Source organism: Spea bombifrons, chromosome 3 (genome assembly GCF_027358695.1).
Source record: "Spea bombifrons isolate aSpeBom1 chromosome 3, aSpeBom1.2.pri, whole genome shotgun sequence".
Classification (NCBI taxonomy): Eukaryota; Metazoa; Chordata; class Amphibia; order Anura; family Pelobatidae; genus Spea; species Spea bombifrons.
In genome coordinates, this window is record NC_071089.1 from 20985547 (window position 1) to 21011488 (window position 25942).

Sequence of the window (25942 nt, forward strand, 5' to 3'; positions counted from 1 at the left end):
AGCTTTCCACTTTGGTAATCACCATACCTGGGAGGCTACCCTTGTGGGGCGAGATAAGGACTACCCACTGTTGTCGGGGGGGGGCGGTCACTCTGATGTCATGAGAACCCCCAATTAAGGGGCAAATGGGCAGGAGTGGGTCATGCCATAACCCTGCGACCTGGAAGCTTCTCCTGGAGTCTCTGGGCAAAACTCGTACAGTTCCCAGGCACCCTTATCACCCCATACCTCAAGAACCACCTAACCTCCAGCTTTCACCCACCCCCAATACCTTATGCCCCATTCCCAGTAGATTGTAAACTTGTGAGCCGGACCCTCTCCAGCTAATGTATCAGTCTGTCAATTCTAATTCTGTGAGACCCATTGAATGTATGTATTGTAAGAAGAGCTGCGTACATTGTTAGCACCATATAAATAAAAGATAATAATAATAATAATTTATTATGATTATATGCATCGGACTCTTGCGCTTTTTGGGATAATGAACTAGAGGGTATAGTGTCACTTGCTGAATATTATTGGTAGAATTGTCCTACAGCCGATAAACCACAACTAAGATAACCACCCGGTTCTCTGCTGCCGCTGATGTGCAGAGCGTTCTGGCATTCACACTACATATCCCATCAACCTTTGCTCCGAGAGTGCGTCGTGACGTCGAAATCATTGCGTGCTTCCCTTCTGTGTTTATGGCCTTGCGCGCTGACGCCACCGGATAGCGATCCTTTCGCCTTCCAGCAGTAGCGCGTCCGTTGTCGCCTGTGTGGAGTGATTATTAGCGGTTTCGGTGTCGCGTACTGAGGTGGAAGCGGGACGTGTAAGAAAATAACGTGCAGCGCATCGGTTTTCGGTGTAAAGAGGCCGCCTGTTTGTAATTCCTGTTGCTATCGTTGTTTTCACCATAATTATTCGTTGGCTTACCGGTGAGGGGACGTCGCCCTCTCTGTCAAGCCTGCTGTGATTGCATCGGGCTGGGAATTGGACTTCATATCAAAGGCGGTGATATAGGAGCAATAGACGGCCAGCGGCCACAGCATTATCGCTCTGTAAGTCGGGTTATCCTATCTGCCCGGGGCTGTTGGGTTATGTTACCCCGTTAAGGGGCTAATGCTTTACGAAATGCCTTCTTTGCTAACAATGCAATCATGACTGTGTACCGGGGCCTTCCCATACAGTGCCCTGCAGTGTGTATAATACATGCATCCTCACCCCGACCGGCCCAGGCTTAGTGTGCTGGGAGGGTTTGTATTGTTTATTGGCAGATCTGTTCTGTTATTGTCTCGTTGAATTTGAAACCAGAGCCATTTGGCTACCTCAGTCACATTGGGGTAGCCGTTTATCACCTTGTGATGCCCTGTGAGCCTCCTGAGATGCTCGGATCATCTTCTTGGGGCCACCATACTCCCACACACTTACATCTGTGCTTAAGCCATTCTTTTCTCCCTAGCCCCACTCTTTTCAGTGGCTGCCACTCAGGCTATGATCGCAAGTGGTCTTAAAGCCATAATTTGCTGGTAGTTAAAAAGCACTTGACCTTGAGCGGTATTTTTCCCGAAATCTTCATGTTTTGGGTCGCCGCAAGCATGTATTTCTAAAACGCATCTCATGTTGTTGAATTAAGACAGAGCTTTTGTTTAGCGTTTCGATGCGTTCTGTATTTACCTTCTTTGTTAAATGTTATATGATCTGCCTCGGGAAATGTTTGCTCAAATCATCTAAAATATATATATATATATATTTTTTTTAAGAAGCATAGCTTTTAACCCCTTGACTGCTAACGACGGCATGGTGCCGTCGCTAGCAGTCCCAGTCAGGTGCTAACGACGGCACCATGCCGTCGCTAGCACTCTCCTACCTTGATGGGGGTCTGTGGACCCCCATCACCACCTACCCCGGCGATCTGCCCCTCGTTTTGAAGGGCATCACTGGGACCACCCGATCCGGCCGGTGACGTCGCGCGTAATGACGCGATGACGTCACCGCGCAACTTTATTGAAAACTGACAATTGTCAGTTTTCACGGTATGGGGGCATGCTGCTTAGATGCCTGTATCTCAGGCATCTGAGCAGCTACAGACCCCCAACATATACCGTTGGAAAGGTAATCGCCTCACCTTTCCAACGGTATAATGCTTGTAAAAAAAGAATAACAAATATTATGTTAAAAAAATAAAAACGTACAAAAAAGTAAAAAAAATGATTTGGGGGTCTCTAAAGGCAGATAAATAAAGATCAAAATTGCCTAGAGACCCCCAAATTAAATTATCTAAACATAAACTGGTTTAACTTTAAAAAAAAAAAAAAAGTTTAAGTATTCTAGCTAAATGATCACTGTGGTAGCCAATGTTACCACAGTGATCATACAGCTATAAAAAGTCACATTCCCTTTTTAAAAATGGCCGATACTAAATTTTAACCCCATGATCCCTTTGATCATGGGGTTAAATTTAGCCAATGGTAGAGGAAGGCAATTTTTGAAATTCAGATGAACTGCAAAAATCAGCCGTATAGCCTGTAGTACGTAAGTTAACCATCTCATCCCTGGAGCCCCTTGCATTTTTACTGCAAAACTTATTTTTGCTGTAAAAGTGATTTTTTTCTCCCTTTACGATCATCTCTTTGGGATTGTAAGGGGAAAGAATGGTGTGTGCTTCTGCGAGTGAATGTATGGAAAGTATGGTGTGTGCTTCTGCGAGTGAATGGAGATATGAAAAGCGTGTGAATGGTCAGTAATTAGGGTTGAAGCCTTGACGTGGCATTACTGCTCACGTAAGAAGTTAAATTATGGCACAAAAAGTACATATTTTCAAAAACTACACCCCTCGGCGCATCAAATGAGGGGCTGCGTGTGTTTCTAGGACAAACCTTGAGTGCGCAAGACACAGATGAACATGTCGCTATGGTTAGAAAAAACATATTTTCTAGCCAAAGCGACATATTCCATCATTATCTGTGAACTTAACTTTTGTCCTAGAAATACATGTAACCCCTCATTTGAAGCTCCAAGGGGTGTAGTTTCTTGAAATGTGTACTTTATGTACCCTAATTTAACTTCCCAGATGTCTAGACCACCTTAACTTCAGATATGGCAGATTGGAGAATCTTGTTAAAAAATTGTCTTAAAACATTTAGGGGTGATGGCTGCATTTAGACAGCTCTAGGCAGCTGGAAAGTTAAATTATGGTACATAAAGTATATATTTTCAGAAACTACACCCCTTGGCGCATCAAATGAGGGGCTGCATGTGTTTCTAGGACAAACCTGGAGTGCGGAAGACATAAATGAACTTGTCGCTTTTAATTTTATTTATTTTTTATTTTTATTTGTGTGATATTCACTTATTTGTTGTGCACGTCAGATTTGTGATACAAATACAAATAAGACCTCATTTGCTGCGGCTGGGGGTGTAGTTTCTAAAAATATATAGTTTTGTTGGCATATTTTAACATCCCGGGCAGTTAGAGCGGTTTAATTGACGCAGCCATGCATTAAATTTAAAGATGAATTTTGTGATAGTCTAATAAATTTAACTTTTAGCAATAAAATATTAGAAAAACACAGTCTACTGTTCTCAATTTCTGTTTATTTTAGACCGGTTACCTACTACAAATATTTAGCAACACAGGTTTTGATATTAGAGTTTAGAAAAATAACATTACAAACTAGTTTTTATTGAGTTGGAAGTGAAAAATTACACTTTTTTCCCATTTTTGGTTGTATTTTGCAAACCTAATGAGACATACACATATAAAAATGGTATATTTGGAATCTGCTGGGTGTGCTGAAAAAAACAATATATGGTTTGTATAGTTTATTCCCAAGAAATTTACTTGAAACACGTTTAAACGTCAGATGCACCAAAATGCCGAAAACTAGCTTAGCACCAGGGTGTGAAATGGCTTAGCAGCCAAGGGGTTAAGTCATATGCTGTGCTGATGGTTATCACCTGTGACTCTTCCATGTGACCTCATTAAATGTATCCGTTAATCTGGTTTTGTTTGATTGGGCCTTCTATTATGATCCATGTGAGATCTAGCGTTCTGGGGATCCGTTATGACTAAATAGAGCATTCAATGGTTTATAAGGGTGGCAGAATGTGATCTGAAGATGTTAACCTGTTCAGTGCCAGTGTAGAGGTTCTGCCTGTAACAATGGGTATAGCAGTACAATAGTTTTGTTATTATGCATTCAGTGTTCCCGTCTTCCCCTCCGGAGGACCTTGCATCTGTCTCCCTTGGCAAGAGCACAAGTCTTTGTCATGGAGACTGCTGCTTAGGGACCCCGCTCTCTTGCTTCTTCCTGGACTGTCCCTCCCCGTCATGTAATTTTATTCTGTCCCTTCCCTCCCCCTCTCGGAATGGGGGCTTTCTCTCTATTGTCGAAGGCTCCTCTTCAAAAAGAAGCGTGGCGGTGAAACGGATATATTTGCCGTGGGTTTATTTTTTCCTCCTTTTCATTTAATAGCAAGCAGCTGATTTTTATTTATTTGTGTTCCCTGTGTTTGTTCTTTGGCTCTGTAGATGAAGCATGGCCGCTCGGTTCCTGGTGGGTTTGTAATGCCGCCTGTATCTTATTATCATTTGCAATGATTACAGTGTGTGAGTAAAGCTTGAGTTGAAATGTAACAGGGCACCAAAGCGTTGTATTATTCCTCCCCCCCATTCTCCTATTAATCTGATGGATGATCTTTGGATTTGCGATCCAATGACAGCTCAGGGGTTTGTATTAGATTTTTGCTGGTTGTAGTGATAAGGACAAAAACTTCTCCGTCATATGACCGGAAGGTCCGGTTTAAGGGTGAAATGTTCAGCTGTTACAGAACTAGAATCCCTGTAAACCATTGCTATGGCAAGTGACTAGCAGGGACTCATGTGGCTTGTATTGGTGGCCCGTGCTTCACTGCTATAGGGCTACAGTTGTGTTAAAGGGACACCTTACCCATCATATACACTTATGCACATATGGATATGGTAGCTGCATGGTGTGCCCCATGTAAATCTCTGTGCACGTGATATACTTGCCTCCAGTCAGCTCCAGACACCTGTGCTCATGCATGGAAAGTCAAGGAGGAGGGCCGCTGCTACCAAGTGCTGTAAGTGCTGTGTATAAGAAATATATATAAATTAAATGTATGATTCAGCGTGTACTTTTCTAGCAGGTGGGACCTATCTGTACTTTGCAGTTAGCATTAGCACTGCCCAGCCGGCTGCTCGGAGTGACGAGGACAATAGTTTTTTCTGATTGGGAATGCATATCACGTAACTTCCCGGACCTCTCCAGCAGCGGCAGGGTTACAGGATATCCTCATGTTAGCATCAGCGATCAGTCAAGTTTACTGCCCCCTGTGATCATGCGAAGCGAACAGGACGACTCATAATGTCGATAAAAGGACTTCTCTTCCTGTAGCGCTAATGCTAGAATTCTTATTACAGATTCAATAGAAACCGGCTCTTTATGTTTTTATCCAAATGGGCGCGATTAGCTCACGCTGTCCCTCGCTATGTAAAGCATCTCGCTGTAACAGAATTCGCGCCCAAACAGGCTATTGATATTTACTCATTTGAGAATGGATCTTTGCTTTGGCTATTGAAATGAAGACCACAATATATTGATTTTCAGTTTTCTCCTGAAGCTGTTACTTTTGTGTGTGATCTTCCGACTAGGGCTGCAACTAACGATTATTTTAAAAATCGATTAGTTGGCCGATTATTTTTTCGATTAATCGATTAATCGGATAAAAAAATACATTATTTTAAATTGAAGAAAAATTGCAATAAAAAACGTACAATTTACACTTTCATCTCTTTATTGCAATGGCCTCTCTCTCTCTATTCACCTTCTTATTTTACTGACATAATAATAAAAGCTACAAGAACCCAAACACAGTGTTTCTCAAACTAGGTTTTAATACAAAGTTATTAATAAATATTAATTCATATGTTAACTATTTTTCATATTTAATAAAAACTGAGAAAAAAGCCTTGTTTAAATTTTTTTATTTACCAAACTGCCCCCAGTTATGCACATCTGACCCCCAGCTTGCCACTCTGCCCCCATATATGCCTTATACCTCTTATATGCCAGATTCCACTGTGCCCCCTGATATGCCACTGTGCCCCTGATATGCCTTATACTCCTTATATGCCAGTGATATGCAACTGAGCCCCCTGATATACCTTTTTACCCCCAGATTTGTTTTATGCCCCCCTGATATGCCTAATATCGATGTCTTATACCCCCTATATGCCACTGAGCCCCCTGATATACCTTTTACCCCCAGATATGTTTATGCCCCCTGATATGCCTAATATCCATATGCCTTATACCCCCTATATGCCCTAAAAATTCATAATACCCCCCATACACCACTATAACTCACCCATACACCACTCTGGCTCCTCCCCCTCCCATACACCACTCTGGCTCCTCCCCCTCCCATACACCACTCTGGCTCCTCCCCCGCCCATACACCACTCTGGCTCCTCCCCTCCCATACATCACTTTGCCTCCTCCCCCTCCCATATACCACTCTGCCTCCTCCCCCCCATACATCACTCTGGCTCCTCCCATACTCCACTCTGCCTCCTCCCATACATCACGTTGGCTCCTCCCCCTCCCATACATCACTTTGCCTCCTCCCCCCTCCCATACTCCACTCTGCCTCCTGTGAACCTCCGTTTCTGACAAGACACCAGGGAGCCGGGTAGAGAGGCAGAGTGGCGTATGAGAGGGGGAGGAGCCAGAGTGGTGTATTGGAGGGTGGCTCCCATACACCCCTCTGACTCCTCCCCCCTCTCTACCCGGCTCCGTTACTGAAGGCACTTTCATTGCAGCTTCATAGAAGCCACAGTGTAAGTGAAGGGCAGTAACGGAGTCTGTCTGTGCGATGCAGACCCTCACCGGCCATCAGAGAGGATGATTCTCTGTTAGCCGGTGGGGGTCTGCATCGCACAGACAGACTCCGTCACTCACCTTCACTTACACTGAGGCTTCTATGAAGCTGCAGGGAAAGTGCCTTCAGTAACGGTGCCGGGTAGAGAGGCAGAGTGACGTATGGGAGGGGGGAGGAGTCAGAGGGGTCTATGGGAGGGGGGAGAGAGACGGAAGTGAGAGACCGGCCGACAGTGAGGGGAATCCAGGTCTCCTGCAGCGTTGCGGGGGATCTGGATTCCGGTGTTATAATCCGATCTCTGTTTGAGGTCGGATTATATAAAGAGAGGAGTTTTTCAGAGCATTTGCTCTGAAAAAAACCTCTTTTTATAATCGATAAAAATCGATCCGATTAATCGATGATGAAATTCGTTGACAACGATTTTCATAATCGATTATTATCGATTTTATCGATTAGTTGTTTCAGCCCTACTTCCGACATTTCCTTCCTCCTAGTGGTTGGAATCTTCTCTTGAATGAAGAATATTTTCGATCCTGGATATGTCATACAGTAATTTATTAGGAAATATCTCCACTTTACTGAATAGAAAAAAAATGCATCGTCTGCCTATACCCCATACCAAAGAAATCACAGCTATTGTGGTTATGGCTCCGATGTGCAGGTCCTCCTTTATACGGGTTAGGTCTTGGACATAAGTGATCTCGGGGAAAGTATGACCTGACTGTGCATCTTATTCCATATACTTAAACATGTCTTCGCTCCACCTAGAACTGTTAGGAATATTCGATTCCTTTCTTGTTTTCAAACAGTAAATCACAAAAGTGATAACCTCCAAAGTTGTGTCCTGTTCTCCTTGGGGTCCATGGCCACTTGACTCTACTTTGTGCTGCAGCTGTTCGGTTCTCCACCTGTCCTTGTTTAGAGGTACGGTTCAGGGGTCGGAAAGGCAACATTTACTATTTTATGTTGACGTCTGTCTGCCTGAGCCAGGGTCATGTGAGGTCTTCACACTTCATGCTGCTTGTGCGGTAAGAAGGAGGGAGGGGGGTGATAGCTGCCAGTCTTAAAACTTAGTTGCAGTCGGAGCAGAAGGCCATTAGCATTGATTCACTAATGGAACACGGAGCAAATTAATTGCTGTTCTGGGTTAATATTGTGCGTCCTGAATGTCTGTTTACTCCATCCTCAGTATGTTTTCTTTCATGTTAACATACATACAAGCATGTTACGGCTATGCGGTGCAGTATTAAGCAGCATAACCCTGTCTGCATGTTCCCATGAGCACAAAAAGTTAGTTTTTGTATAATGTTTTTCAGACAGATACATATTAGCCATTTGTATGTGTTCTAGCTCTATTTTCTTAGCTCACTCTACTAGACAAACACCCTGACCCTGTCATACAGCTTTGGTAACAATACAGTGGCTCTTTGTTAATCATCCAGCTGGACGCTGACTACTGAAAGCCAGCGGACGAACGGACTTCATTAGCATTGCCATAAAGAATCAGCTCAGTGTGGTGACGGGGTATGTCACCAAAATATCTCAACTGGCAGCAATGGAAGTCTCCGGATGAAGGAAGCTGATTGGAGCAAATAAGTCGTAGACTCTGATCCCGATGCGGCATTGCTGGTTTAGTGTATGAGCCGGGCTGCCCAGAGAGCTGGTCGCGTGCACGTGTTTAGTAAGGGGAGAAACGAGACGTTTAGTACACGGCATAGGGCATATAATAGAGGAAAATGTTTGGTGCCAGCAATAAAAACTTTAACCAGCCTGGCTTCTATAGCTCGTCAAACTCTGGTTGAAAATTAGGATACCTAGGCCATGGCTTCCCAACTTTATGGAAGCCTCTGGGATCCCAGAGTATATCATTATCCCCTTCATATATGGCAGAAAGATTTCTGTTATTCCTACCGCAGCTCCAAGCTACATTCTTTCACAATTGCAATGTATATCGGGACCATATGTGTTATCGGTATTCCACACATGCTTTTGTTTTTACCGTATTTATGTGCAATTTGGTAAAGATTCTAAAAGTGCAGTTTAATTGAAAACTTGCCTTTTAAAGGTTCATGTGTAGCTGGACTATAATTTTAGATTTCGTGATAGAGGTGAGTGCAGTGAAAGAGAATTTAAACCAGACCAACGACCGAAGCTTGTTCCGTCAGGAAGAATGTCTCTTATTCTAATTTTTTGCGTTTCTGTGTAGTATGTACACATGACAACATGGCATGGATGCCCCTGGTCTCACCGTGTGCATGCATCCTGTATGTATGTGCTTTAATAACCACTCAATGGATTGAATAATTGTGTCAAACGTCATTGTGTTTTCCGCTGTGGGGTATTGGACATTATGCTGACCTTTTTTATCATTATTATGATTATTATTAGCAGACCATAAACTGGCGTTCGTAGACTTTCCTCTTTTGTTTAAATACTTTTCATATATTGGGAATACATCCGGTGCAGACACCTCAGCCGCGGTGCACGGTGCTCTATATGCGGAAGATCTCTCAGATCTGCCTTTCTTCATCCAGTAAAGATCTGCTATGGTGGCCAGTCCAGCGGCCGTGGGAAGGCTCTGCTCCTTCTGCCTGGGCACTATCTGGGTTTCTTTGGCCACGGGGAGTTTTGGGGATTGACTGTGCAGCATGTGCTTGTCTTTCAGGTCTGGTTGGTAGTGGTGTAACAGCGTACTTTTATAATGCAAGCCGCACTGTGTAATTGGCAATAAGGCTCTAACTGGAGCCGAGACTTACTGGCTCTGTCAAGCTTCTCACTCAATAAAAGCATTGCGTGTATAATTTGGGGTTGTGGAGCATGTTGTATGTTCTGTGCTTGTAGTTGTCGGCTCATGGATACCATGAGTATTCCTTCCCTGTTAGGTTGCTGATTGTCGTGGATTGGCTCAGTCTTTGTAAAGGAGGTGAGGAGAACGTGGATAACTTCAGGACAGTGTATTGACTGAAATGTGTTAATTTAGTTGGGCTAAGAGCCGTGATGGCTGCAGTTCCATTTTAACTCCTGCAGTGTAGCCGTTTGTCGAGGAAATTCAAACATTTATTTGTTACTTCTACTTCAAACAATGGAACAAAAGAAAACCAGCTCAAAACTCTTTTGACCCGATTTTGTTTACCTTTTGTAAATTTTCTTTGGACGTCCCGAGAACAGCATATCCTCACTTAAACTTCTGACTGCCTCCAGCTAAAGTTGATTGAGGGACTTCTAGAGTAGCCGACCAGGCCTGTCCTTAAAGCAGGGGCACTTCATACAAATTGTGTATAGCAAGTTCCCATGCCTTTAACTGGGAATGTAACTGTGACACCGAGCCCCCAGAATGACGAGCGGCTGCAGAGGATGCTACGCATCTGGAAATGTGTATTTTCTAATGACTTATTTAATATTGGCGTAATTATGGAACTTAACCCCTTATGTGCGCTGTCACCAACACTGGCTGCGTGTGCAATCATGTGTACAAACATCTGTTGGATAAAGGGGGATTGGACCATTTAATAAAATTACTTGGTGCGTAGACTAAATGTGTGCGGGGGGTGGGGTGTTTTTACCATTACTCCTCGATAATCCGTTTAAAACAAACTACATCCCATCATTATATGAACTAAAATCTTTCCTTGGATAAGATCTGAGTCGCTTATAAGATTGTCTGCTAGATCTAACCATGGCAAAATTCTGCACTTGACCCAATCTGCCCCTGGCACCCAAGGGGTTATATAGGAAGTGGCAGCCGCCTGCGAAACCAGCTCTCAGCCGTCACGGCTACAATTATAAAACAAAGCTGCCAGATCTTTTTCTTTCTTTCGCTTCCTGCTCCTCGTTTCTCATATCTAGGCTTTTCCTTGTCCATCTGGGCTGAATTCTTGTTCTTGCCTCTATGTATTCTGTCTGGAAACTTTTTTTTTTTTTTTTTCTCTTTGTACGGTTACATTTTCAGCCGTGCCAGTTTGTTTTTGGCATTTTAAGCTTCTACTTGTAACGGTGATCATGCGAATGGCCGTACGACCTGTACAGATGCCCACCGAGGCTGCCTTATTCCCACCTGTAAAGGATGGTCCGTTTCATGCTCTGCTGGCGCGTGTCCGATCCATTGCTGCTTAATTCATCTAACCTTTCTGAAATGTGACAAGGTGTCCATGCTGTAGAATGGGAGCGTCTAATACCTTCTTTATATAAAAGAGCTCTAAAGCATTCTACTTAACCCTTTAAGATGACGAGGGGTGGGAAATATCTTCCTGGGTAGCAGCCTACAACTACAAACCTGACCTGAATCACAAGCAAAGTTGATGGGGGGGGGGGCATCTCTATGTACTTCTAGATTTACAAAATGTATCTGTAGCCAGAGAATGTTCTGTGACGAGTTTTAACTCTGTGCATGTAGCGGGATTATTGAGCCTAAACCCAACATAAAATGTCTTCACGATGATTGTTCTGGCTGTCTGTTCTTCAACGGCAGCTCGGTTTGTATTTTACGGGGTGGAGGTCTGAAGATCTTTTATCTGGAGGCCAGTGTGCTGGCGAGAAAGTTATGCACAAGATTTGTTAATAGAAGAACGGATGGAATGGGCTTTTCAACACCATCAAAAAAACCGTAATGAAGTTTTAATGAAATGTGAACTTACTAAAATGTGCATTTTTAAAGAGCACTTCCAGCTGCGTGTATCTCTTTTGATCTGTATCATCCTAGCTCGTCATGTCATTGGTCCCGCTGCTCTCTCTAGGAAATAGGGGGGTTATGAAAGGAAGGTGGTCTGCGCCGTATACATGTTGGCGTAGAAGCGGTGGGCTTCAGACCCTGTTCCAGAGACGTGGTATCCACCAGCACTGTACCGGCTGCCTTTGCTATGTAGGAGGTGTGAGAGAGAAGCTGTTCACGCTCGTTTTTTTCCCTTTTTGAAGGCTAGGATGAATGTGTGGAGGCTCACGAGCTGTGACTCAGAGCCCGGCTATTGGTGCAGCATGATGTTTAGCTGTTTTGCATTGCACCTTCCCACCCGTCTGAGTCAGCGTGCCTCACGAAGCACGGAAGGAAAGTAAAACAGGCGCTCCGGATATTGTGTGAAGCAGCAGGATTGGAAGAGGTAGTGCTCGCTTTCTCTGGATTTATTCCCGTATAGAAACTGTCCTTTTTTTTCGGTTGGAAATCAAGGTAGGTGGAAGGGATCTGGAGTCGATGTACTGTTGGCACTTCTAGAAGTTGAGGTCTTCCATCCGCGCAGCTTCGTCGTGAGAGTAAAGTCTTCTTTATACTGATACTTTAGGAATCTTGATATGTATGGCTTGGGTGAGAGAGGAGATATGATAGAAACATTTAAATACTTAAAGGGATTTGACAAAGTAAAGGAGAAGTGATAGAACAAGAGGTCATAACCTAAAACTAGGGGGTCAGAGATTTAGATGAAATGTAAGGAAGTTTTACTTTACCGCCCTGGCAGGGGTCGTAGAGGTTAACATAGTAAGGGAATTTTAAATGTACATGAGACTAATAAAGCTACCGTGAAACCAAGCAGTGATTAAGACTTTAAAGCAGACTAGATGGGCTGAATGGGTCTTATCTGTTAAATTCTATGTCCCTATTATTATGTAGAAAGAATATATGAATAGTCTTATTGTTCACATTCGGGTTGATATAATTGGATTAATAGAGGTGCTTTGGGACTGTTATGTGCCGGTTAACGTTTGACGGGCCGGCATCTCGGGTGGTCTGTGCTGAGGTGGTAAATATTTACTCTTACTGTGGAGTCAGTGTGAAAACCAATGTGTTGTATGGCCGACCGCTCACCCTGTGCCCATCACCATCCGTCAAGCTGTGAGGCTGTAAGACCTGCCGTTAAAGCCTGCGCTCGGATGCTGTACCGGAGGAGAGCTGTTGGGTTGTATAAGTTGCTTTTTATTGTAGTAATAGCTCGCAGTATAGAACATCCAGAATACTTAATACATAAAGGTAGAAACCATTGCTTCCTGCTGTTTGACTCATACCGTCGGTACTCCACCGAGGAAGAGCCGTTCTGCCGCCACCTTTCAGATTATAGAGTAATGAAGTCCTCGAGTATTTAAAGGGTGTACTGAAGGTGACGTTCCACTTAAACGAAAAAGCTCCCTAGTGTGCTAAAGAAAATCCGATGTGGCATTTCATTCTTTCCTTTATTTATTGCATAAAACAGACTTATACGAGGCTTTTTCAGTTTCTATGGCAACTGCCTATCAGCGCCTGCTTTTTTATTTCATGACAAGTGCTCCCTGCAAAAAAAATATGCATGAATCACACAAAATTGACGTGATTACATCATTACTAATGGAAAGGAGCTGGGCATTCTACTGTACAGGGAATGTTCTCTAATTCTGTATTATGTTCCAACCCACTAAACTTCCATGGAAAAAGAGCCCCCAACGCACATGGTTCACTCCTGTGTTACGAGAAATAAGAGTCTAGCTTCTCTCCTGCGCAATACTGGCATTTCCGCCGACTCTGTTCAGTTCCGGGATGCTCTGTTTTATATATAGATGTCTAGATATAGATATATAGATAAACACTTCACTTGCATAGCCAACCATTGCTCTGTGGCAATTCAGTTTGCTGCCGCGATGGTTTGACTTCCTCCATTACTTCATAACATGAAAGTTTACGAAATGATTGCTTTGCTGTACACAGATCACAGGGTCGGGACGTAATCTGATATGTTAAGTGTAAGGAAGGAGCCATCGTGTAATGGTACGTGTGCAGGTAGAAAACTTACGGGGCCATAGCCTGTCTCGCAAATATTGGTATGTCCATTTGTAGTGCCCCCAATCTACGAGTGTATTGTCTTCTAGACTATTACATTACCTTTCATTTATACTACTTTTGGACAAGTGGCCAGTATTCTTAACCAAATGACATGCGCTCGTGTGTACATCACATATCCCACTCACACCAGCAACTCAACCATTGACCCAACAATCCCTTGGTGTAGCTGGCAGTTGTTCGAGTCTTTGCCAAACTATTTCATATAAAGTTTGTGTGCTTTTTGTCTGTTGATGGGTTTAGACCCATAATTGTATATTCTGTTTGGGTTTTTTGCAGTGACTCCAGTTTCAGGCCCGGGATACACAGCTGTCTGTGTGTATTGTATTGATATGCACTTATGTTCCTGTTCTTGGACTATGTTGTCCTTTTATGTACAGCAGATGCACTTCCATAACTAATGGTTCCATTGTCTTCAGGTGGATCTATCTCAAACTAGTAAAATTCATTCTTCTCCTTGAAGGAACCGTCCAAAAGAAGTACAATTTCCCCATCTGGAACGGCCCATTTTCTTCACTTGGTGTCACCACAGAGGAGATGCTTCTAGATTCTTTGCTGGGCGCTCGGTGGAAGCCGGACTCCCTGCTTAGGAAATATGACCATCTCTCCTTTCCGTAAGGTTGCTCCGGGCTCCCACAGCGAGAAATAACGGTGGCATCACTAGAGCGATTAAGTATAAGAACTGTCAGGTTACGGTGGGGTATTGTACCTTCTTCAGACGCTGTCCTTCACCGGGAATGTAGTCTTTAATATACGGTTTGATGGCTCCGTTTTAGTTCATTGGGCTTTATTTTAAGGTATGTTAATACACGCGGTGTTCCTGTACGTGACGAAGCATCGTACTGTTGATTTGCGTGTCACGCCTGCCTCTTACTCGGTGCCAACTGTACACAGGCAAATTGTGAGGTTTTATTTAGTGAGTACACGTGTGTCATAGAAACACGCCTCATGCTTATGCTGAGGAGGCAGTGGCCTTAACAAAATGGTAGGAATAAACATGCAAACATGGAGAATAAACTATTCCTCCCCTTTTGCTACATTGCTGTTCCCACACGGTAAAGGCTGTCCGTTCAGGAAACTGTTATGCTTGATTTTGCTACTTTTTGCCACATACTTCCCCCTGTCCCCCTTCCAGATAAAAGGTAGCGACTTTACAGAAAAGCTAAGTGTCTAAATAGGACCCTTTCCTGTATATGTTGTTTGTTACACAGTTGTTTAGCACTCGGCGCTGATCGTTTTTCTGCTTAGTGCATTCTTTAAAGCTTGCGCTTCAATACATGGGATAGCGCTGAGGGCCCCCTCTGCGAATGTGTTGGGGTTCTTCTGAATCCCTGCATAGACATTTGCCCCATTGCCCATTCCCCAGCTGTTGAACTTAGTACTTTGACATCAGGAAAGTCGGAGGATCATGAGGCACGTCGCTGTCTGTGTGATAGGGAGATGAATGAACAGGGTCATTTGGGTTTACAGAAATGTTTCTTTTGATGACGTGGGTAAATAATCTAAAAAGTGGCTATGGCACACAGAACGTTGCACTGATGGGGCAAAAGAGCTTCTGTCCTTTTGTTCAAATCTGGTAGCTTTTGCGTTTTGATCATATTTAGGTTGATCCGCGCATTTACCAAGTTCGCACACACGCACACACACACACACACGCGTTTCACTGCGGCCTTATCCTTTTGGTTTGGGCAAACGTTTGCTGTCTACTTTAAATATCCATCTTATTAGCATGCGCGATGTTCCAGGCTGCCCACACACTTCTCCGAGTTACAGCTACGCTTTGTGGAGGAAGACAGCGTGGTTTAGTGAGGGAGGGATCAGCTGTTCTCTCCATCGTGTGTGTGCGTGCGTGTGTCGCCACAAACAATAATTGGGTAAATCATTACGCCAAGAACGAAAAAGATATTGTTCCTTAAGCTTTCGTGACCTCGGTTTCTTATCTGAGAAACTTATCTGAGGGACTTCTGAGATCCCGAAATATTGTGTAACTTCATCTTTTATGTGCTGCACCATACAGCATTTATGCTGCCTATACAGTTGTTTAAGCAATCACGTACGCCGGCATAAGAAACAAACGGCGTGTGCTGTGGTCGCTCTGTACACCGTCGCTGCGTCTGTAAACAGCCGTGTCCTAGCGGGTCTCACGTCAATTGCTGTATGTCTATCAAGTCCATGTCTCTCTCGACTGGCCTTTAACCCAACAAGACCTGGAGAGTGTTACGGACATGTGGGATGTTGAGATGACAAATCCCTGTCTGAAATATATGGATGAGGATGGTGTTGGAGCTCATCATGTATGTGTATGGATCATGTATGTGTAAATATTCAGTATCCAACATAATTGCCATGCAAATCGCAGCCTCCGTTCCCAGTGTGTCACGGAGCGGCGGGGTGGGAAGTCAGGCCTGAATCATAGTTCACAGGCGTGTGTGGTGATCGCCGCTCCCACCCCTCTATCACGCTTTGTACAGCAGACGCCTGACTCTAGCCGCCACTAGCGTTTATATCTCCCTTGTCCTGCTGTCCATAGTTACTGTTGCTATGTTCCGATGGTTGCACACCGCACTCGGGAAATATGAGCCCAAAGTTTCCTTGCCAGATTAATTTGCTGTAGGCTTTGCTTTGTCGTTAACCCTTTGTAAGCTGAGAGTACTGTATCTTGCTCTTAAAGGGGCACTGTCACAATACAGCAGCAAGCAACGAAATGGCTTCAGCAAAACTGCAACTGGGGTTTAAGTTGGGCGCTCCACTTACCAGTGTGACTGCCATTCTCTCTGCTTAGCACCATATCCCGTCGCGTTGAAGTACTAATGGTAATTAATGTACAATGTGTTCTAAAGCCCCAGACTAGTGTTTGCTTTTTTCTGACCACCGCAATATCATTTTTTTATATATATATATATATCTCGCAAGTGAGTACACCACTCACATTTTTTGTAAATATTTTATTATATCTTTTCATGTGACAACACTGAAGAAATGTCACTCTGCTGCAGTGTAAAGTAGTGAGTGTACAGCCTGTATAACAGTGTAAATTTGCTGTCTCCTCAAATATAATTCAACACACAGCCATTAATGTCTAAACCTTGGCAACAAAAGTGAGTACACCCACTACGTGGAAATGTCCAAATTCGGTCCAATTAGCCATTTTCCTTCCCTGGTGTCATGTGACTCATTAGCAGGTGTGTGTGAAATTTGGTGTTATCGCTCTCACACTGGTCACTGGAAGCTCAACATGGCACCTCATGGCAAAGAACTCTCTCTGAGGATATGGAAAAAAAATTGTTGCTCTACAAAAAGATATCTCACACATGGAACATGTCCGGGTTGTACCTCCCTGGGGCTCGCAAGCACATGGGGCTTCAAGGCCAGAGGACAGAGTGCTCTTCTCTTTCAGGTGCCACACATGAGGCCGAGAATATGAATGACAATACGTTAAATCAGGGCTTGACAAATTTGTTGTGAATCTAGGCGCCAGGTAAAAAAGTTAGGAGCCAGGATTTTTTTTAAACAGTTGGTCAGGAGGGATCCGATCATCATCAGCCCACTTACTAAACTCACAGCGTTTGACCTGGAAGCACCCTGGACTTTCAGGTCAGTGCTGTTTGTTTTTTTTTTTAAATACATTTTTTTCATTTTTTTAACTCTTTCGATGCTGATGTTCCATTGGAGCACAGCATTGACAGATATTTAGTCCCCACAAGCTTGTGGGAACAAATGTTAACCCCTGCAATGCCACGAATGTTTTATACACAATTGTGGCATTGAAGGGGTTAACGCTGCACTGTCGCTCTCATGGAGTGATCAGGCAGCAGGGGAGGGTTGGGGCTGGTCTCCACACTCATGGCGAGACCAAAGAACCCTCTCACCCTGTCCCTGAAGACCAGCCACTGCAGGGGGGAGTCTATGATGACTGCTGTAGGCTTCTATGCCTACAGGAATCATCAGAGGGCTTGTGGGGGCTCGTTTTTTTGCTGTTGCTGGTCTGCCTGGGCTTCCAGGCAGACCACCGGCAGCAGAGCCCCTTACAAAACGGGAGTTAACCCCTAAAACGCCGCGATCGCGGCATTGAAGGGGTTAACGCTGCACTGTCGCTCTCATGGAGCGATCAGGCAGCGTGGGGGGGGGGTGTTGGGGCTGGTCTCCACACTCATGTGGAGACCGAAGAACCCTGTCCCTGAAGCTGCCTCTGGCAGCTGGGACTCAATTGCTGGTCTATGGACCAGCCATTGCAGAGGGAGTCTCTTTGATGACTGCTGTAGGCTTCCATAACTACAGGAGTCATCAAAGGGCTTGTGGGGGCTCGTTTTTGCTGTTGCTGGTCTGCCTGGCAGACCACCAGCAGCAAAGCCCCCAAAACGGGAATTAACCCCTAAATGCCGCGATCGCGGCATTGAAGGGGTTAACGCTGCGCTGTCGCTCCCATGGAGCGATCAGGCAGCTGGGGGGTGTTGGGTGAGGTCCCCAGACTTGTGTGGGGACCCAATCAACACACAAACCCCTTCCCTGAGGCTGCCTGTGGCAGCTGAAAACACGATTGCTGCTTTTCCAGCAACCGCGTTTTCAGCCTACAGGATCACTCCGTGGGAGTGATCTCAGGCTCGGGGGCGGGCTCGGAGTGGCCAGCGCCCCCGTGTGGTGACTCAGCCTCTTACATCCACAATTTTTTCTGGATGTAAGAGGCTGACAAAACCTAGGCGCCAGGACAAAATTCTCTGTCGCCATGGCGACCTGGCGCCTGGGATTTGTCGAGCCCTGCGTTAAATGTATGTGAGGTGGAGTCGGTGTTGGACAGTTTCTTCCATAATGTATTGTTGCAGTGATTGGATTATTCATTGTGTTCTGAAACCTTCTGTTCTTATCTGTCATTTAACACAAAGTTTACTTGCACCAACTCTGATGGACAACCAAACAGTGTTTCCCCCATTGTGCATTAATTGTCATTGTTCCACGTGACTCTGGTCTAGCTGTTTATTAATCTATAAGATTTGAAGTTCACTCTAGGATAAAGCAGATCGGCTCCGATCTCTTGTGGTCTTGGTGCAGTGTGTGTGTTTGCTTCCACATGAACTTATACTTAGAGATTTCATAGTATGCTGGTAATTGCCCCGGTCTTAAAGACACTTGGTATCACCAGCGCCTTGGCACCAGTGCTGTTGGAAGGATACTGAAATCGATCTTGTGATATAATGGTAACTACATAAGAGTAATGCAGAAATGTAAAAAGACGTGTCAAATACCCAACTGGTGTTCGGGGTGTCGGCATTGCTGGACATTTGGTTTTTGTTCTGTTGAAGCTTATGCATGGTGTTAAACTCGTTGTGTCCCGTGATATTTCACAAACAAAAGATAGGAGCTCATTGTTTTTTTGTTTTTTTTTGTGTTCCCACACATTATAAATATTTTTTCCCAACCCTTACAATACAAACAAGTTAACAAGGAACAAAAAGTTTTAAATGTTGCTTTATGATTGATGGCCATAACTTTGTTTTCATCATGCACCTTGTTTTTTATATATATTTTTTTTATAGTTTTGTGTTTGGCAGCAGAAAAGTTTATTTAATTTTCATATTTATAGGTGGAGAGGTACAATGAGTTTGGGGACTCTTTTTTTTTATTAAGTTTCTTCCTTATTGCTATTCCGTGTATTTGCGTTGCTCTCATTAGGTCGTGCAGGATGTCTAATGATTGCTTTAGCAACTTTATAGACCCCATGGACATGTCTTGTAACTGGACAGAGCCGTGATACTATCCATAGTGTTAACCTCTCGGTGTCTATTGCCATTTCACAGGAGCTTGCTTGTTTTTTTGACCATGATTTTGTGTTTTTGTACCAATGCTGGCATTGGGCCAATACAAAAAAACTTCCGGATATACTGTTGTGACCTAGTGGTCATTTTGGTTTGTTTTTTTTTTTGTTTAAGTTGCGGTTTCCCAAGGTCATTAAGGTGTTAATTTTCAACCCATAGTGAGCTTGTCCTTAAGTATTCCCGTATAGAACTGCCAGGAATAGTAATACAGGGGTGCCTGGGGCATGTTAGTTTAGGATCAAACAACCAATTTCTTTATTCTTCTTCTTCTTCTTTTTTTTGGTCTAGTTTTGTCATTTTTGGCACTATATAATTAAGACATGAGACGATGGGAACCTTTTGTCATCCAGTTGATTGAAAGGTTAACTAAGAAAAAGTTGTTTGTTGGAAGATCATAATTGCTGTCGTTTTATATCTTCTAGACAAAATAATGAAAAAAGTGAACCAACGTTCTTGATAAGATTGTGGGATAAGGAACAGCCACGCTCATGTTTTCTCCCGATCAAGAGAACCATCCTGCCAAAGCCCCAGTGAAGTATGGGGAACTCATTGTATTGGGGTAAGTATGGCTGCTGGACTCCATGTTTAGTGGCTTCCTAGCCATACCAATGGTTTAGTATTTCAGCAGAATCGTAGGCATTGTAATGGCAGCACGCCGAGGATGATCGAGGGCTCTTTTGAACCTCAACTCTCTTGATGCTTACCTAGCCAGAATGTTAAGCAAGCATAATGGGAGATGTAGCAACAGGTGACGGGCCGCCAATCCTCAGTCTGATTGGGCTGATCATCACACACGCTATAATATAGCTCCACAATTTTCCCATATATATATATATATATATATATATATATATATATATATATATATATATATATATATATATATATATTTTTTTTTTTTAGTGCGGTAATATAGGACGCTGCCATTGAACAGTAGAGCCTAAAACATCCAGCGTTTCACAAGAAAAATGACTATTGTCACAAAATTTGCAATTACCCTTTCATTCTTTTTTTCTACCCGTATTCAGATTATTCCAGAATTTAGCTATTTGTTGATGTGAAGCTCTTCCAGGCTAATTAGATTTTGTATTGTAAAATGTGCCTGCTGCTATTTTCGGTTTTGACTTGCAGGATTGCTCTGGTTTTAGCAAAATGTTGCGTTGCTTTTTCTTCAAAGGTCTTAAAGGTCTGAAGTTATAAAAAGCCAATTGTTTCTCACCATTCTTTCTGAAACGCTCTAGATACAATGGCTCTCTGCCAAACGGAGACAGAGGAAGAAGAAAAAGCAGGTTTGCTTTATTGAAAAGGCTCAAAGCAAATGGGGTGAAACCGAGCACTGTTCATATTGCCTGCACGCCGCAGGCAGCAAAGGTACGTCTGCAGTGCTCTCCGAGCTTAAATCTTTTCATGTGATGCTGTAATAGAACAAATGTGTGTTGGTTTTCTCTAAAAGCTAAGGATGGTATGCATTTCACTGCCTTGTTGGTTGTGTGATGTCATCGTGCTGCTTCAGAGTGTGATGTCATCATCATGCTACTTCAGAGAGTGTGGAGCATATATATATAATATATATATTTCTTTTCCTTTTAAGAAAGATGCACATTTTGTCCCATCTTGCTAGCATCTGGAAAATAGGAATTGCCATTGTCCCTGCATGGAAAGATTATTCGAAAATCAGCAAAACTCCTCAGCTTTTATTAATTAGCTCTTACTGGGACGGTGTATAAACATAACTGGGTTGTATGAGAGTAGCTTTATTGGTTCAAGAATAGGACTGTATTGTTGCAATTCAATTACTCTCCGTATGAACTGTTTAAATTAATTTATTGCAGGCAATAAGTAACAAGGACCAGCACAGCATATCCTATACCTTGTCACGGGCACAAACTGTGGTGGTGGAATACACGCATGATAGCAACACTGATATGTTCCAGGTAACGCGACCTTTGCTGTACTTTAATTCTATTGATGTATTTATAATTGTTAGAATTAGATTGTAAGTTCATGAGCAGGGCCTTCATAAGCCCGCTATTCTTGCCAGGAACTTTGTGTAAAAGTACCGTAAGGCTAGATGGGAAGCTTACGGGCTGGTTCTCAACTCCTGTTGTGTCTGTGTGTATTAATGTATATATTTGCTTTGTCTTAACTAGAGCTGAAACAACGAATCGATAAAATCGATAATAATCGATAACGGAAATCATCGATAACGATTTCCGTTATCGATTAATCGAGTGATCAATTCGTTGTTGGAGCACTCGGCTCCTTTTACTTACCTCCGCGAGCGTTCCCCGCTTCTGCTACACGCTCTGCAGTCTCCGCCTTCTTTTAGCTACGTGACGGATGTGACGCGTTCCGGAGGTAAGTATTCTTCATGTCTATGTGCACGGATCGCACAGAGCCACTCGCACAGAGCGAATCGCTCTGTGCGAATGGAGCCACTCGCACAGAGCGGTTCGCTCTGTGCGAATGGAGCCACTCGCACAGAGCGGTTCGCTCTGTGCGAGTGGCTCCACTCGCACAGAGCGGTTCGCTCTGTGCGAGTGGCTCCACTCGCACAGAGCGGTTCGCTCTGTGCGAGTGGCTCCATTCGCACAGAGCGGTTCGCTCTGTGCGAGTGGCTCCATTCGCACAGAGCGGTTCGCTCTGTGCGAGTGGCTCCATTCGCACAGAGCGGTTCGCTCTGTGCGAGTGGCTCCATTCGCACAGAGCGGTTCGCTCTGTGCGAGTGGCTCCATTCGCACAGAGCGGTTCGCTCTGTGCGAGTGGCTCCATTCGCACAGAGCGGTTCGCTCTGTGCGAGTGGCTCCATTCGCACAGAGCGGTTCGCTCTGTGCGAGTGGCTCCATTCGCACAGAGCGGTTCGCTCTGTGCGAGTGGCTCCATTCGCACAGAGCGGTTCGTGAGTGTGGGTGCAGGGCAGAGTGGGGGTGGGGGTGCAGGGCAGAGTGGGGGTGGGGGGTGCAGGGCAGGAGACTGGGTGCAGGGCAGAGTGGGGGTGGGGATGCAGGGTGTGAGTGTGGGTGCAGAGCAGAGTGGGAGACTGGGTGCAGGGAAGAGTGGGGGTGGGGATGCAGGGCAGGGTGTGAGTGTGGGTGCAGGGCAGAGTGGGTGCAGGGCAGAGTGTGAGTGTGGGGGCAGGGCAGAATGTGGGGGCAGGGCTGGGTGCAGGGCAGAGTTAGAGACTGGGTGCAGGGGCACAGTGCAAAGTGCTGGGTGCAAAGTGCCAGTGCTGGGTGCAAAGTGCCAGGGCTGGGTGCAAAGTGCTGGGTGCAAAGTGCCAGGGCTGGGTGCAAAGTGCAAAGTGCTGGTGCAAAGTGCTGAATGCTGGGTGCAAAGTGCTGGATGCAAAGTGCCAGGGCTGGGGCAAAGTGCTGGGTGCAAAGTGCTGGGTGCAAAGTGCTGGGTGCAAAGTGCTGGGTGCAAAGTGCAAAGTGCTGGGGCAAAGTTTCTTGAACAGTAATAGTCCACCTCTTTTCAGAATGTTTGGGGTTATTTTGTTTCATAAATATTGTGTTTGGGTTCTTGTACTTTGAAAATATTGTTTTTTATTACATCATAACAAAATAAGAATGTTAATGTAAATTTTAAGTTGTTTTTTAACATCCAGTTCATTAAATTCTTTTAAATAAACGAAAAATTTGCATATTGTTTTTTTTTATCCGATTAATCGATTAATCGAAAAAATAATCGGCCAACTAATCGATTATTAAAATAATCGTTAGTTGCAGCCCTAGTCTTAACACTGTACTGCACTATGTAATATGTTGGCATTTATGAAAGGGACTCTCCAGCAATCATATGCACCTTTGATGTGAATCCCTGAATTGCGGTTGCCTCTTTATCTGCCCCTCCCCGGCACTTAGGCCCATGCGTATGGTGCGCTTCCATGCCGTTCGGCTCATTGATGGCTCAGCTATAGTATTAATATGCCTTTTTTTGGGGGGGGAGGCTGCATCAGACGCTGGACAGTCCCTTTGAGCAGCCACGTTTCATGTCATATTTCCATGAACGTCTCTTTAAACATGGAAAACACTCTAAACCTTTTTTAATTGTTACTGATATAATTCCACATGTTGTTTGTATGTGTTCTAGCTCCAGTTTTAAACCCCTCTGCTAGTCCAGTGTATAAAATGTATTTCCCATGACCTCATCTAGTAATATCCCATACCCTCACCACAGTGCTTGTTGTGTGTTTATAGAAGAACTCTTTCCCCTGCAGGGCCAGCCCGGTGTTTAAGGAACTGTGTATTTAATTCCTTCGGGGGGGGGGGGAATATTTTCTATAGAATCTTCTTCTTTAAATAGATAGATTATAGATTAATAGCCAGTTATTCCTACCTAACCAAGACCCTCAAATGTCTTAGTTTTGTGGCAGGAAATACGGATCTGTTTAGCGTTCATTGTTGTCTCGCACAGCTTGAGAAGGATTTTCCTTCTCTCGTGCGGTTGTGGGAAAAGATGTTTATCTGTGTTCTTGCAATACACTTCTAGATTGGACGGTCAACAGAAAGCCCTATTGATTTTGTGGTAACGGATACAGTCCCGGGAAGTCAGAGCAACTCTGATACACAGTCTGTTCAAAGCACCATCTCGAGGTTTGCGTGCAGAATCATATGTGAAAGAAATCCACCGTTCACCGCTAGGATATACGCTGCAGGCTTTGACTCCTCCAAAAACATTTTTCTTGGGGTAAGTTTTTTTTGTTTTGTTTTTTCTTCTACTATTTTTTGTTTGTTTTCCTGGAAATCATATCTGATTTTTTTTTTTTTTTTTTCTGCTGTTTCTTAGGAAAAAGCTGCCAAATGGAAGACGTTGGATGGACAGATGGATGGGTTAACAACAAATGGCGTTCTTGTTATGCATCCACGCAATGGATTCACTGAAGACTCTAAGCCAGGGGTGTGGAGAGAGATATCCGTGTGCGGGAATGTGTTTAGCTTGAGAGAAACGAGATCGGCTCAACAGAGAGGGAAGATGGTATGCGCCAGGGAATTTTCCCACCCAGAAATCCACTCGTTTTTCTTTTGACCTTCTTGTTTAAAGACTGGGACACCAGATGTGTGCATCGTAAGATGTCTGGTTAGAAGAAGTTCTTTTTAATTTAGAAACTATTTTCTCATGCTAAAAATCTATGTATAGCAGCTTTCAACTAAATGTCCTCCTGTCAAGTCAGAACATACTGTTCCCCTGCGTAAAACGCTTGCTGATGATTCATCTTAACATGTTTTCTTTTATATAACGGGCCTGTTTTCTGACAGATTGAGTCGCAAAGGCCTGGCATGTGAAAGCTTCCTCATTAACCAAGAGGTTGCTGAATACCAGATCCACGTCTAACGGCGCAGGGTTTGCTTCTGCTGACCAAAAATTATGCTCATATTAGACTAAAGCAATATAAGCCAGGTATTATAGGATAAATGTAGTGAAAATTATCCTTACAAGGCTTATCTTTGTTACAACGTGCAATCAGTATTTAATGGTTGGTGTTGGGAAGTGCTGCTTTCTGATCGCCTAAGATCTTCATTTCATTAGATCTTCACTTTCAAAGCAGTCTATATGTTCAAGAATTATGAAGAGTTAAGTAAGCAATTTGAAAATGTAAACTGTATGAATGTATACATATTTATGCTCTGTGACTCTTCCATGTCATTGAGTGCATAGAATGACTCTGTTCCTGATTTGCAGGTGGAAAATGAAAGCAATGAGCTTCAGGATGGTTCGCTAATTGATTTGTGCGGAGCGACTTTGTTATGGCGCACAGCTGAAGGGCTGTCCAGAACTCCGACCGTGAAACATTTGGAAGCCCTGAGACAGGAAATCAATGCGGCGAGGCCTCAGTGTCCCGTTGGGTTCAACACACTGGCGTTTCCCAGCATGAAAAGAAAGGATGTCGTCGACGAGAAGCAGCCCTGGGTTTATCTGAGCTGTGGTCACGTGCATGGTTACCACAACTGGGGGAACAAAGTAGAGAGAGATGGAAAGGATCGAGAATGCCCAATGTGTCGCTCTGTGGGTCCTTATGTTCCTCTATGGCTAGGATGTGAAGCTGGATTTTATGTTGATGCTGGCCCCCCAACGCATGCCTTTAGCCCTTGTGGACACGTGTGTTCAGAAAAAACAACTTCATATTGGTCTCAAATCCCACTTCCCCATGGTACTCACACGTTTCATGCGGCCTGCCCGTTCTGCGCACACCAGCTCGCAGGAGAGCAAGGCTACATTAGACTTATTTTCCAAGGACCTCTAGATTAGTGACTTAAGGGACCAGATAAGCTAAGAAAAAGATTGATTTGCTTCCCGACTGTCTTTTTTTTCCTCCCCCAAAGTCATCTAGACTTCAGCAACTTTGCATTGGAAAAGACAACACTACTGGTATTGCAGATACCTTTTTTAAGGGAAAAGCTGTCTTGCGCCTTTTCTCTTGTTTTCAAGCAGACATTAAAAAAAAAAA

General features: G+C 44.0%; 1 protein-coding gene across 2 annotated transcripts; it reads left to right on the forward strand.

The window, feature by feature from the left end:
• The first annotated feature begins 701 nt into the window (after window positions 1–701).
• Window positions 702–25942, forward strand: PELI1 (pellino E3 ubiquitin protein ligase 1). 2 transcript variants are annotated; one of them, XM_053459212.1, is made up of 7 exons: window positions 702–1043; window positions 19917–20053; window positions 20736–20865; window positions 21327–21428; window positions 23986–24183; window positions 24283–24471; window positions 25177–25942. In XM_053459212.1, the coding sequence occupies exons 2-7, from the start codon at window positions 19983–19985 to the stop codon at window positions 25741–25743; spliced, it is 1257 nt and encodes a 418-aa protein (XP_053315187.1). In that variant the 5' UTR covers window positions 702–1043; window positions 19917–19982; the 3' UTR covers window positions 25744–25942. The 2 variants fall into 2 exon arrangements, with proteins under 2 accessions (XP_053315187.1, XP_053315188.1); XM_053459213.1 differs by lacking the exon at window positions 702–1043 and adding an exon at window positions 11804–12049.